The 12,917-nt window shown below is 52.8% G+C and overlaps 1 protein-coding gene across 1 annotated transcript in view; it reads left to right on the top strand.

The window, feature by feature from the left end:
• The window catches only part of FLII (FLII actin remodeling protein), a 17,645-nt gene extending 5,717 nt beyond the window's left edge, over window positions 1-11,928 (top strand). The window contains exons 4-30 of the mRNA XM_007941494.2: window positions 779-859; window positions 1,994-2,079; window positions 2,219-2,380; window positions 2,981-3,084; window positions 3,416-3,591; window positions 3,679-3,836; window positions 4,819-4,903; window positions 5,631-5,778; window positions 5,960-6,096; window positions 6,303-6,515; window positions 6,736-6,915; window positions 7,550-7,632; window positions 7,783-7,857; window positions 8,084-8,167; window positions 8,335-8,506; window positions 9,084-9,188; window positions 9,270-9,461; window positions 9,712-9,900; window positions 10,065-10,204; window positions 10,280-10,511; window positions 10,640-10,794; window positions 10,892-10,952; window positions 11,026-11,154; window positions 11,224-11,330; window positions 11,452-11,557; window positions 11,644-11,709; window positions 11,794-11,928. Of these exons, the coding sequence (XP_007939685.1) occupies window positions 779-859; window positions 1,994-2,079; window positions 2,219-2,380; window positions 2,981-3,084; window positions 3,416-3,591; window positions 3,679-3,836; window positions 4,819-4,903; window positions 5,631-5,778; window positions 5,960-6,096; window positions 6,303-6,515; window positions 6,736-6,915; window positions 7,550-7,632; window positions 7,783-7,857; window positions 8,084-8,167; window positions 8,335-8,506; window positions 9,084-9,188; window positions 9,270-9,461; window positions 9,712-9,900; window positions 10,065-10,204; window positions 10,280-10,511; window positions 10,640-10,794; window positions 10,892-10,952; window positions 11,026-11,154; window positions 11,224-11,330; window positions 11,452-11,557; window positions 11,644-11,709; window positions 11,794-11,928 (3,561 nt within the window). The remainder of the gene's footprint in view (window positions 1-778; window positions 860-1,993; window positions 2,080-2,218; window positions 2,381-2,980; window positions 3,085-3,415; window positions 3,592-3,678; window positions 3,837-4,818; window positions 4,904-5,630; window positions 5,779-5,959; window positions 6,097-6,302; window positions 6,516-6,735; window positions 6,916-7,549; window positions 7,633-7,782; window positions 7,858-8,083; window positions 8,168-8,334; window positions 8,507-9,083; window positions 9,189-9,269; window positions 9,462-9,711; window positions 9,901-10,064; window positions 10,205-10,279; window positions 10,512-10,639; window positions 10,795-10,891; window positions 10,953-11,025; window positions 11,155-11,223; window positions 11,331-11,451; window positions 11,558-11,643; window positions 11,710-11,793) is intronic.
• The last annotated feature ends 989 nt before the right edge of the window (window positions 11,929-12,917 follow it).

The following is a 12,917-nucleotide window of genomic DNA, read 5'->3' as shown; positions in this document are numbered from 1 at the left end:
TCACTTTAGTTTTGTGGATTTCGCTGTACATAAATTATATTTCAATAAAATGCATTTAAAAAAAAAAAAGAAAGGTTGGCAGTTCAAACCCACACGGTGGCTCTGTGAGGGAAGGCCTGACAGTTTGTTACCATAAAGGTTACAGCCTAGAACACCTTATAGAGCAGTTGTACTCTGTATATGGGGTCGCCATGAATCAAAGTTGACTCAACAACACCTAACAACAACAACAATCTATTGCACAGGTAGGAAACTTAGGTCATTTGTTCAAGACCACACATATCCAGACCAAAAACCACACCCACTGCCATCAAGTTGATTCTGACTCATAGCTACCTCCACTGGGTTTCTAAGGCAGTAAATCTTTATGAAAGTAGATTGCCCAGTCTTCTGCAGAAGTGACCAACACAGAGTGGCTGGTGGGTTTGAACCGCCAACCTTCTGGTTAACAGTGAAATGCCTTAGGTGCTGCGCCCCCAGAGCTCCTTATACATCTAGAGAGTGGTGGATAAAAGTTCAAGTGGAGTTTGGCTAGAAGGGAAAGTGTCAGGGTGGTCCTTGTGCTGGCCTCTGGGACACTTTTGAGCTGGACTTTGAGGTATGATAGGAGTTCACTAGAAGGCTAGGAAGAGGGTAAAGGGACTGTGTGAGCAAAGTCCCAGAAGTGTGAGAGCACTTAGGCCTGGCCTCCAGTGGGCTTCCTAGATGAGACCTATCTATCTGCTTCTTCCTGGGGGTGCAAACCAGAAGTCATGGGGCTCTCATGGTTTATCCCCAGGCTATTGTGGCTCGAGCCAACAGCCTGAAGAATTCCGGAGTGCCAGATGACATCTTCAAGCTGGATGACCTCTCAGTCCTGGTCAGTGGTTGTATACCCATTTGGCCTCTCTGTACGCTCTGACCATTCAGTCCCCACCCACCCCACATCCCTGGTCCCTAGGGGCCATTGTTAACCCATTTCACAGATGGGGAAACTGAGGCTCAGAGTGGGTATTGCCTTGCCTTAAATCCCTCATGGGGTCAGATCTCTAACCCAGGCACTCTTTTTTTTTTTTTTTTTAATTGTGATTTGGGTGAAAATTTACAGAGCAAATTTACTTTCCATACAGCATTTCACATTATGCTTTGTCTCATGACATTGACTACAGTTTACCACAATGCTACAGCTCCCCTCCCACTTCATCCCCATAGTTACCTCCTCCCTGTGTCCTTCCCTCCATGCACTCCTGCCCCCTGAGCTATGTTCCTGTGCATGCACAGCCCTTCTATTCTCCCATGATTGTTCTCTCCAAGGAGTGTATCTACCTAGTGTAAATGTTCACCTCACATGCCTGTCTTTTGTTTGGCTGGAAGCCACAGGAGTGGGTTAAATTCCAGACCTAAAGGGCTAGGGGCCATAGTCTCAGTGGTTCTACTAGACTCTATATCAGACCAGCAAACCTGGTCCCTCTTTTTTTTATTTTTTCCCAAATGATTTTGAGTTTTGTTCCACATCGTTCTCCCACTTTATCCAGGATCTCGTACATAGATCCCCTTCCGAGTGGTGGACAGTGGTAGTTGGGCACCATCTAGTTCTTCTGGTCTCATAGTTGTATAGGCTGCGGATCACATGGTGTACCAGTCACTTGGACTAACTCCTTCCATGAATCTTTGGTTTTCTTCATTCTTTGCTCTGGATGAGGAGAGACCCATGGTTGCCTCTTTTAAGATCCCAGTCTCTACTTGCCAAAGTAGGAGGTAGAACAATGTTTTGTGTAGTGTGTTATGCCAGTTGAACTTGATATAACCTGTGACTGTGATCCCAAGCCCACAGGTTCAACTGCTTGCTCCCTTTAACCCAGGCACTCTTCATCCCAGGGTCCTGGCTACCTCATTTTTGGCTCTTCCTCACTCCCCCCTTATTGCCCTTCCTGATTCCCTGGGCCTGGCAGAAGCCTGGCTGGGTAGGCCTAGCCTTAGATACTCCTGAGCAGGTCCTTCCCCTCCCACCTAGGACTTGAGCTACAATCAGCTGACTGAGTGCCCACGGGAACTGGAGAATGCCAAAAACATGCTGGTGCTGAACCTCAGCCACAACAGGTGCCTGTCCTGCTGAGCGGGGGCTCAGGGTAGGAGGGGGAGGCCCAGGCTACAACAATGCAGGAGCCAGATGGGCCTGGAGATGGGTATCCAGGCCAACTCAGACAGCCGCTGCCTGCTCCTTTCCCTCTGGCTACAGCATCGACACCATCCCCAACCAGCTCTTCATTAACCTCACTGACCTGCTGTACCTGGACCTCAGCGAGAACCGCCTGGAGAGCTTGCCACCGCAGATGCGCCGCCTAGTGCAGCTACAAACACTAGTGCTCAATGGGAACCCACTGCTGCATGCTCAGCTTCGGTAAGTCTATGCCCTAGCTTTTAGACACGCCCCTCACTCTTGGCCACACCTCTCAGCGACTGCTAGATTTAGCCCTGCCCCCTCAAGGATACTCCCTTCTAGCCTTAACTTCTCAGAGACCAAAAAAGCAAACTCACTGCTGTCCAGTCGGATCCGACTCATAGTGACTCCTCCTTGGGTTTCCGAGGCAGTATCTCTGTGGAAGTAGATTGCCCAGTCTTCCTTCCAAGGAGTGGCTGGTAGGTTTGAACCGCCAGCCTTCTGGTTAGCAGTCAGATGTCTTGGTCACTACACCACCAGAGCATCTTGGCCTTTTTCTCTTTAAACCTAGCCACACTCCAGTCCCTCCTGGGTGGGTTGTATCTTGCAGGCTCTGCTCCTGCCTTCTTAAATAACATCTTGCCTACCCTGGGTCCTGTCTACCTATTTGACCCTGCTCTGCAGCCTCCCTTGGTTGGTCCCTCAGGTAGATGACCATCTAACTGCCCTACCAGGAGAAGCCCTGTCCTACCCCTCTAGGCTTGGGCCCCAGGTTCTACCCCTTTCCCCAGATGCAGCCCTAACCTATATCCTGACCACCTTTTCCTCCCGTCTCTGCAGGCAACTGCCAGCCATGTTGGCCCTGCAGACGCTGCACCTGCGGCATACCCAGCGCACCCAGAGCAACCTCCCCACCAGCCTGGAGGGCCTGAGCAACCTATCAGGTCAGGCGACGTTCTTGGTAACCCTGCCCCCTCTAGACATCCTTTCTTCTTTTTGAAGGCTGGCGTGGAGCCCTTTTTCTCTGAGTGTTGCCCAGAGGGAAAAGGATACCAGCTATATTGTTATTCTTTTTGTCATTATGAAGATAAGTGTTTAAGCATATACTTTATGCTTAAGAGTTTGTGCTAATTGATCCCCACCCCAGATGGAGAAACCAGGGCTCAGAGAGGTTAAGTTCCTTGCCTAAGGCCACATAGCCTGTAGGGCAGAGCTGGGTTCAAACTACATTTGATTGCCCTAGAGCCTGCTGTTGCCCACCTTTCACACCCCCAGATGTGGACCTGTCCTGCAATGACCTGGCACGAGTGCCCGAGTGCCTGTACACCCTCCCCAGTCTGCGCCGCCTCAACCTCAGCAGCAACCAGATCACAGAGCTGTCCCTGTGCATTGACCAGTGGGTGCACCTGGAGACCTTGAACCTATCCCGCAACCAGCTCACCTCACTGCCTGTTTGTGCAGGGCTCTTGGTTGGGGAGGTGGGGGGGATGTGTCCAGGACAGCCCTGACCTCTTGTCCCTTACCCATCTCCCCTCTAGTCAGCCATTTGCAAGCTGACCAAACTGAAGAAGCTGTACCTGAACTCCAACAAGCTGGACTTCGATGGTCTGCCCTCAGGCATTGGCAAGCTGGCCAACTTGGAAGAGTTCATGGCTGCCAACAACAACCTGGAGCTGATCCCTGAGAGCCTCTGCAGGTACGGGCCAAGCTGGGGCCAGGGTATATCTGGCAGGAGTGGGGCTAACAGCACAACAAGCCCGGAACTGTAGCCAGATCCCATTCTCTGGTCTTAGTCATATAAAATGGTATATAATGGGAATAGTTTAATCTGACTTCGTGGATAACAATCTTTCAGGCCCAGGCCAGCAGTTCCCATTGTAGGTGTCTCAGAGCACCCTTTGGAAGTACACTGATGGGGATGAGGCCAGAAGGGTTCTACTGCCATAGTAGCTTAGAATACAGTGTTGCTTCTGCCCCCTTTTGGAGGCTACAGAGCCCACTAGTGTGGTCTCCTGGCTCTGGCAAGTCTTACAGGCAGAGAGCTGAGCTGCCTGTTCCCAAGCTTTTGTTGTGCCCCTTCCTTCGTATTCAGGGAGCCCTGAATTCTGCAGAAGACCACTTTGGTAAATGCTGCTATGTAGAAGTCACAAAACCTAGTCACTTAACTATGAGGAGACACTGGCTCTAACAGCTGCAGCTTTCCCCACCATTCCTGGAATTTAAAACCCTTTGCTTTTTTTTTTTTTTTTTTTATTTTTTATTGTGATTTGGGTGAAAGTTTACAGAACAATTTCATTTTCCATGCAACATTTCATACACATTTTGTCTCATGACATTGACTACAATTTCCCACAATATAACAGCTCTCTTCTCACTTCCTCCCCATGGTTACCTCTTCCCTGTGTCCTTCCCTCCCGTGCACTCCTGCCCCCTCCAGCAGTCTCCCTGTGCATACACTGCTCTTCTGTTCTCCCATGATTGATTGCCCCAAGAAGTGTATCTACCTAATGTAAACATTCACCCCATATGCTGTAAAACCTGGTGTTTTCTTAATGGAGCCTGACTACTCAGTTACCTTGGGCCCTACCTGCTTTACCTCCCCAGAACTGGAAGTGTCCCTGCCTCCCCACTCCCCTACTATCTTTCTGAGACTTCGTCTCCTGGCCCTGTTCTCACAGGTGCACAAAGTTGAGGAAACTCGTCCTGAACAAGAACCGCCTGGTGACCCTCCCGGAGGCCATCCACTTCCTATCAGCGATTGAGGTCCAGGGCGGGCCTGGGCTGAGTGCTAAAAGTGAAGAGGAAGGGGTGGGGGGCAGAGGTACAGACAGACAGAAATATGTGAACAATGGGGTATGCATTGAGGCTAGCGGGACTTAGCTTAGGCCTGGAGGGTATCACATGCCCTGGGTTTGGAGTAAACTGGGGTGGGGGGACAGAGTATGGAGTATTAACCTTTCTGGTCTAAAGTTGCCATGGATTGTGGCCTTGAAGAAGCCATGGCCCTCTTTGGGCCTTAGTTCCTCATCTGTAAAATGAATGTAATAATTCCCAGCCAGTCCTTCTCAGAAAGGGAAAGAAGGCCTTCTCTGTGGGTGGGAAGCATGGCTATTACAGCAACAAACAGTAGTTCTGTTCTGTTGAGGGGTAAGTACTGTAGAATGGAGGGTAGCACCAGAGTTCAAGGGGCACACATGTCCTGGAGCCTGGAAGTAAGGCCCACCTCTCCTCCCTGAGTCTGACGGGCTGCAAGAAAGGGCTTCACACCCAGGCTTTGCTCCCCACTGATGCCTTTGGGAGAGGCCAAGCCACATCTGTGTCTTTGAAGCCACCCAACAGCCTATGAGGTCATGTTTTACAAGAAGGGCAGCCAGAGTGCTAGGATGAAAACCCAGGCTCTGCCCTAAACAGTTGCAGACAAGAAAAAAACAGGTTTGGTGTGGCTGGGAGGTGTTGCTCACGTGCTACTTTTACTCACCTCATGAGGCAGGTTCTGGATGTTCGGGAGAACCCCAGCCTGGTCATGCCACCCAAGCCTGCTGACCGCACTGCTGAGTGGTACAACATCGACTTCTCACTGCAGAACCAACTGAGGCTGGCAGGTGCTTCCCCTGCTACAGTGGCTGCAGCAGCAGCTGGTAAGCAAGAGAAGGCCTAGCCTGGCCTCACGTTTCCATCTGTAAATTGGGTGGGATACAGTTATCTGAGCTAGGACTGTCTCAGGGATCTGGGCCCTGAGGCATAGGGTTGGTCTTTGGTTGTATAGATGCCCAAGGGCATGGGTCCAGCCAGACCTCAGATGTTTGCCCCATCCCTCAGCAGGGAGCGGACCCAAGGACCCTCTGGCTCGAAAGATGCGGCTACGGAGGCGCAAGGACTCTGCCCAGGATGACCAGGCCAAGCAGGTGTTGAAGGGCATGTCAGACGTGGCTCAGGAGAAGAATAAAAAACAGGCGGTAAGCCAGGCTAGGCCTGGGGCAGGGCAGTTAGCCCTGGCCTGTACTATCACCCAAGCCAAGAGGTAGACTATCACCCAAGCCAAGAGGTAGAGGGAGAACTGGGCTGAGAGGAAAATAGTGCAAAGGCCCTGGGGTAGGTTGCAAGTAGAGATGTGTCTGAATAGCTGCACAGAGTGACAGCTCTCATCATGCTATACCCTCAGGAGAGCACAGATGCCCCAGGCCCTGGTGGGAAGGTGCGGCGATGGGACCAGGGCCTGGAGAAGCCACGCCTTGACTACTCAGAGTTCTTCACAGAGGACGTGGGCCAGTTGCCCGGCCTGACCATCTGGCAGATCGAGAACTTTGTTCCTGTGCTGGTAGAGGAGGCCTTTCATGGCAAGTTCTATGAGGCCGACTGCTACATTGTGCTCAAGGTGAGGGCTGCACAATGGGGGCACCAGGCACCAGGCCTCTCGCCATAGTGCCCTTATCTTAGATGGCCCAGAAACCCACAGTTCCTTAGTGGGAGGTTAGGGCTTTACAGAGGTGGATGGGCAGCTAGAGCAGTGGAATCCCATCTGTGGTGGCTTCTCAGACGGGCAAGGACACCAGAATGGCCCAGGTGAGGGCTGACACGGCACTGCTGGCCCCCAGACCTTTTTGGACGACAGCAGCTCCCTGAACTGGGAGATCTACTACTGGATCGGTGGGGAGGCAACCCTCGACAAGAAGGCTTGCTCTGCCATCCATGCTGTCAACCTGCGCAACTACTTGGGTGCTGAGTGCCGCACCATACGGGAAGAGATGGGCGACGAAAGTGAAGAATTCTTGCAGGTGCCTACTACGAACAAGGCTTGGGTGGGGTGGGGCTAAGTTGGGCAAGGGGTTGCCGGGAAGCTGAGACCAAAGGTGGCAGTGGCAGGAGTGATGAGCAGAAACACAAAGGCTAATGGGAGGTGGAGGAAAGCACTGAGGCCAAAGAGAAGGAGCCTGGGACTGAGAGCTGGAGTTAGTAGGGTAAAGAATAGAGGGCTGGGAAACTGAGCCAGTGGGCATGGCCAAGAGGGTTCCAGGAAGCCAAAGACTAATAGTGGTTGGGGACAGGGCCACAAGCTGGGGTGCTAAGGAGGCAGGGCCAAGGGTAGGACATGGAGTCTGGACTTGAATGAGGTACTGAGTTAGATTAGCAGACCAGTCTACCCTCACTATACTGCCTTCATTAGTGTAGAGATACCCCCCAAGGCTTGCATTCTCCCACAAACCTATACATACATGGATATCTAAACATGCTGTGTATGTGCACACACCTTCATGCATGCAAACTCTTCATGATTTTGTCCCTTTTAACACTCCAATATATGTTTATAGACACAGCTTTCAGTACCTGCTTCATGAACACACTTTGTGGTATTTGGTGGTGTGGGGGAACAACTGAGTGAGGAGAAACTGCACCCTCTCCCACACACAGGTGTTTGACAACGACATCTCCTACATTGAGGGCGGGACAGCCAGTGGCTTCTACACTGTGGAGGACATGCACTATGTCACCAGGTAAGGGTGTTGGAAGCAGGTGGGATGGAGAGCAGATTAACAACACTGTCCTGGATTCAGCTGGGGAAGGCTGTACAGTGAGAAGAGGAGGGGTGCTGGGGAGGTCAGCCCCTTGGTGCTCACACTGAGTGGTTTGTGCCCTGGTCCCAGGATGTACCGCGTGTATGGGAAAAAGAACATTAAGTTGGAGCCTGTACCACTCAAGGGTGCCTCCCTGGACCCGAGGTGAGTCCCCATGGTGTAAAGTAGGAATGCTTTACCCTCAGCCTCCTCTCTACCAGTAGGAGATAGATTGGGATTTCCTAGAAGAAGAGGCCCTCCCTCAAGCAACCCCTTTTTTCCCTTGTCCCATGGAGCTTGGCAGGAGGGTTCCACATACCCATGATGGGGTGTTCTGGTGGCCTGAGGGCTTGGGCAGGGGTAAACATTGCCTCCTGCCCCTCCTGTCCAGGTTTGTTTTCCTGCTGGACCAAGGGCTGGACATCTATGTGTGGCGGGGAGCCCAGGCCACGCTGGGCAGCACCACCAAGGCCAGGTATAAGACTGTCCTCCATGTGGCTCTTTGGGTTGTTTGCACGTAAGAAAGTCACCACATATCAGGAGGCAAACTGATGTCAGCTCATTCTCTCACTGGCCCAGGCCAGCTGGAAAGGGGAACAGGCCTCACTAGGGGCTCTGCATCCCCAACCCCTTTGCCCCCAGACTCTTTGCAGAGAAAATAAACAAGAATGAGCGGAAAGGGAAGGCAGAGATCACGCTGCTGGTGCAGGGCCAGGAGCCCCCGGAGTTCTGGGAGGTACTAGGCGGAGAGCCTTCTGAGATCAAGAAGCATGTACCTGATGATTTCTGGCCGCCTTCACCCAAACTATACAAAGTGAGTAGAGTTGGAGTTGGGGTGCAGGGCTGGCCCTGACTCCCACCATGCTGAGGGGACCGCAGGCATCTCTGAGTTGGCTATGAAGGTTCCACCTGGGCTTTGGTGGGGCAAGGGTGCCACCTTCTGGACAGGCTCTGACAAAGGCCTGGAGACTGGCTCTGGTTTTAAAAAAAAAAAAAAAAGTACTGCCTTCAAGTCAGATCTGACTTATAGCGACCCCCCCTTGGGTTTCTGATGCAGTATCACTATGGAAGTAGATTGCCCAACAGGAAGGTAGTCTGGAGAAGAAGGCAGAGAAGTGCCTAGGTTACAGGTTCAGAACATGCCCTTAATTCTGTAGGTGACAGGAGACAGACAAGTTAGAGGATTGAAAATGACAGTAAGCACCTGGAAAACTAGGTTATTGTTAAAAAACAACCCTGGGGTAGGGGAGAAAACTAAGGTCCAGAGAGGAGTAACTAGTGACCTGTGCCACACTGCCAGTCAAGGGTCAGACTCCAGGTCAGGTGGTTGTAGAATGGGCTCGTGTGCCCTGAATCAAACTGCCCCTTGTCATGCCTACCTCTTCCACCAGGTGGGCCTGGGCCTGGGCTACCTGGAGCTGCCACAAATCAACTACAGACTCTCAGTGGAGCATAAGACCAGACCAAAGGTGGAGCTGATGCCGGGGATGCGGCTGGTGAGAGCACAGGGAGGAGGGTGCAAGCTAGGGGTCCATCCCCAATGGCCAGTAGCATTGACTCCAGCCTCCCACCCACAGCTGCAGAGTCTGCTAGACACACGTTGCGTGTATATCCTGGACTGCTGGTCAGACGTGTTCATCTGGCTTGGCCGCAAGTCCCCGCGTCTGGTGCGGGCTGCTGCCCTTAAGCTGGGCCAGGAGCTGTGTGGAATGTTGCACCGGCCTCGCCATGCAGCTGTCAGCCGCAGCCTGGAGGGCACTGAGGCTCAGGTGCACATTGATCCACCAATGGGCTGACCCTCCTGGAGCTGCTTCACCTACTTCCTACCCAGATGCTGATCCTGAACCCCACCCCACCCTAAATACCCACTCCTATCTCTAAACCTAGGATTTCCCCCACTGAGATGTGTTTAGTCACTCAGCCCTCCCAACACCCCGCCTGCCTGTCTCACTTTTGCCTCACCTTCTAAGACTCCAACTTTAACTGTGCACTTAACCCCACTTTCCTCCACTCTGGCAGGTATTCAAAGCCAAGTTCAAGAATTGGGATGATGTACTGACAGTGGACTACACCCGCAACGCAGAGGCTGTACTGCAAGGCCAGGGCCTGACAGGGAAGGTGAAGCGAGACACTGAGAAGAAAGACCAGATGAAGGCGGACCTCACTGCACTCTTCCTGCCACGACAGCCACCCATGGCTCTGGCTGAGGTAGGGGTGGGGCCGAGGAAAGGGGCCCAGGTGGATGGGGCTCAACTTGTCTTGGGAGGCAGGGCCACAGAGATAGGAGTCTGAAGGGGCAGATCCTGCAGTGGGGTGGGTTCTTGAGCATCTGAGGAGGGAGCACCCAGGCACACGTGTGCGATCTCATGTAGGCTGAGCAGCTGATGGAGGAGTGGAATGAGGACCTGGATGGCATGGAAGGCTTCGTGCTTGAGGGCAAGAAGTTTGCACGGCTGCCTGAGGAGGAGTTTGGCCATTTCCACACACAGGACTGCTACGTCTTCCTCTGCAGGTTGCTGCCCCAGAACCATCCCCAGAACAGGTGATGGTAGAGCTTGGGCCCCTGCTTAACCCTCTGACCTTGCAGGTACTGGGTGCCTGTGGAGTACGAGGAAGAGAAGAAGGAAGAAGAGGAGAAGATGACCAGAGTAGAAGACAAAGAAGGTGAGGTGGCCATGGTGGAGGAGAAGCAGCCAGAGGAGGACTTTCAGTGTGTCGTCTACTTCTGGCAGGGCCGTGAAACCTCCAACATGGGCTGGCTCACCTTCACCTTCAGCTTGCAGAAGAAGTTCGAGAGTCTCTTTCCTGGCAAGTTGGAGGTGCGGACACCCACCCTGCCATGCCCCCAATCTCGGTGCATTTCCCATAAGTATGGGGAGGGTTGTTGGACCAAAGAAGGTGGGTAGAGTGTTGAGGGTGCAGCCCTGACACCTTCCCCCCCCACCAGGTGGTACGCATGACACAGCAGCAGGAGAACCCAAAATTCTTGTCCCATTTCAAGAGAAAGTTCATCATTCACCGGGGAAAGAGGAAGGCAGCCCAGGAAACCTTGCAGCCAAGCCTCTACCAGATCCGCACCAATGGCAGCGCCCTCTGCACTCGGTGCCTTGGTGGTGGGAGGGCAGGTGGGGTCAGTAAGCGGGCCTGGGGTCAGTGGGAGATGCAGGACCCCCTGACCAACTATTGATACATTTACCAGGTGCATCCAGATCAACACAGACTCCAGCCTTCTCAACTCTGAATTTTGCTTCATCCTCAAGGTGAGACTGTGTGGGAAGGAGCCAAGGCTCTGGCCAAGGGCTGGAGCCAACCTGCCCCCTGTGTATTTCCCAGGTTCCATTTGAGAGTGAGGACAACCAGGGCATTGTGTATGCGTGGGTAGGACGAGCCTCAGACCCTGATGAGGCCAAGCTGGCAGAGGATATCCTGAACACCATGTTTGACACCTCCTACAGCAAGCAGGTACCCACATTGAGTGAGTGGATGGGTGGGTGGGCAGGACTTGGGGCTGGACTGACTTTCTTTTTACAGGTCATCAATGAAGGCGAGGAGCCTGAAAACTTCTTCTGGGTAGGCCTCGGAGCACAGAAGCCTTATGACGACGACGCCGAGTACATGAAGCACACACGACTCTTCCGGTAAGGCTAGAACTGACCTTTCACCCACCTGTCCTCCCCAGCTTCCCCTCAGCATCCCCTTAAGTCCTGGCTCTGCTGCTTGGTATCTTTAGCCTGACCCCCTGACCTTCCTGGCCTCCAGGTGCTCCAATGAGAAGGGCTTCTTTGCAGTGACTGAGAAATGCTCTGACTTTTGCCAAGATGACTTGGCAGATGATGATATCATGCTACTAGACAATGGCAGAGAGGTGAGACCCCTGCCCATTCAAGGAAGCCAGAAGAGGGGGCCTGTTCCTCAGTCACCCTCAAGACCACCTCTTTATTGTCCCCACAGGTCTACATGTGGGTGGGGACCCAGACAAGTCAGGTGGAAATCAAGCTGAGTCTAAAGGCCTGCCAGGTGAGCTGGGTAGAGGTCAGGCTGAGGAGTCTGGCCAGGAGGAAACCCTGTGGTTCAGGGTCCACAACTGCTCCTTCTCTCCAGGTATATATCCAGCACCTGCGTTCCAAAGAGCAGGAGCAGCCCCGCCGTCTGCGCCTGGTCCGCAAGGGCAATGAGCAGCATGCCTTCACCCGCTGCTTCCACGCCTGGAGCACCTTCCGGAAGGCCCTGACCTAGATCTAGGCCACGTAGCTGCACCCCTGCCCTGCACTGTTCCATTACCATGCTAAGCTCTGGGTGAGGAGAGGAAGTGGGGGGCCCCTCTGTCCACTACCACCTGCTAGAACACATGTGCAGGTGATAGCCCCTGCATAGCCACCCCAGTGCCCCAGTCCCCAATAGCACCTAAGGGGTGACCTGATGGGTTCCCTCAGAGAATCTGAGGAATTGAGCTCCTCCCAGTGTGAGCAGGCATGTGAAGCCCTTCCCTACCAGGGCTAAAGCAAGTACTCTTGCCCTTAAAGAAATATTAAATGCTTTTATTTTCAATATTAAAAATCAGTATTTTTAATATTAAGACAATGCTAATTTTAAGAAAATGACAAAAAAAAAAAAAAAAAAAAAGGTATAATCTACAGGGAAATCCATTCTGACCCCACAGCCCTCCAACTGGAACCCAGTCTATGTATGCACTCATGTGTGGGGGTTTGGGGAAGGGGTTTGTGCCACCAGGGGCCTGGATCAAATACCAAAATATTTTTAGAAATGACTGCCCATCCTAGGCATTAGAAAAATACTCTGTGTGTGTGGGGGTGAGGGGACAGCGTGTGAACACCTGGCCTCCAGGGTGGCTGACTACCTGTTAGCGGGGCCAGCCTGCATCTGCCTATACCTAGGGCTGGGCTGCTCTAGGCCTGGGGAAGGCAGGACAACAGGTCCCCACAGGAGCCCGCAAGTTAGCAGGTATTGTCTATGTTAAGGGGTCAGGCAGATGCCAGGGGTCAGGGCCCAGCTCTGAGTAGGGCAGGCGGTGGTGGTCGGGAGAGTTCTGGCTTCCTAGTAGAGGAAGAGAAAAGGAATCAGAAAAAGGCAGGACTAGGCCACACAGGTGCTTCCACTCAACCTTCAGAAGTCAAGACAGTGAGAGAGCTTGTTAAGATGGGCTTGGGGAGCATTGTGCCAATACCCAAGCACTGGACAACCTTTGGCCCACTGAGGCCAGGGCC

Source organism: Orycteropus afer, unplaced genomic scaffold (genome assembly GCF_000298275.1).
Source record: "Orycteropus afer afer isolate SDZICR_OR568_19922 unplaced genomic scaffold, OryAfe1.0 scaffold00080, whole genome shotgun sequence".
Classification (NCBI taxonomy): domain Eukaryota; kingdom Metazoa; phylum Chordata; class Mammalia; order Tubulidentata; family Orycteropodidae; genus Orycteropus; species Orycteropus afer.
Note: the sequence above shows the minus strand (reverse complement) of the source record. Positions and strands in the feature narration are given on the sequence as shown.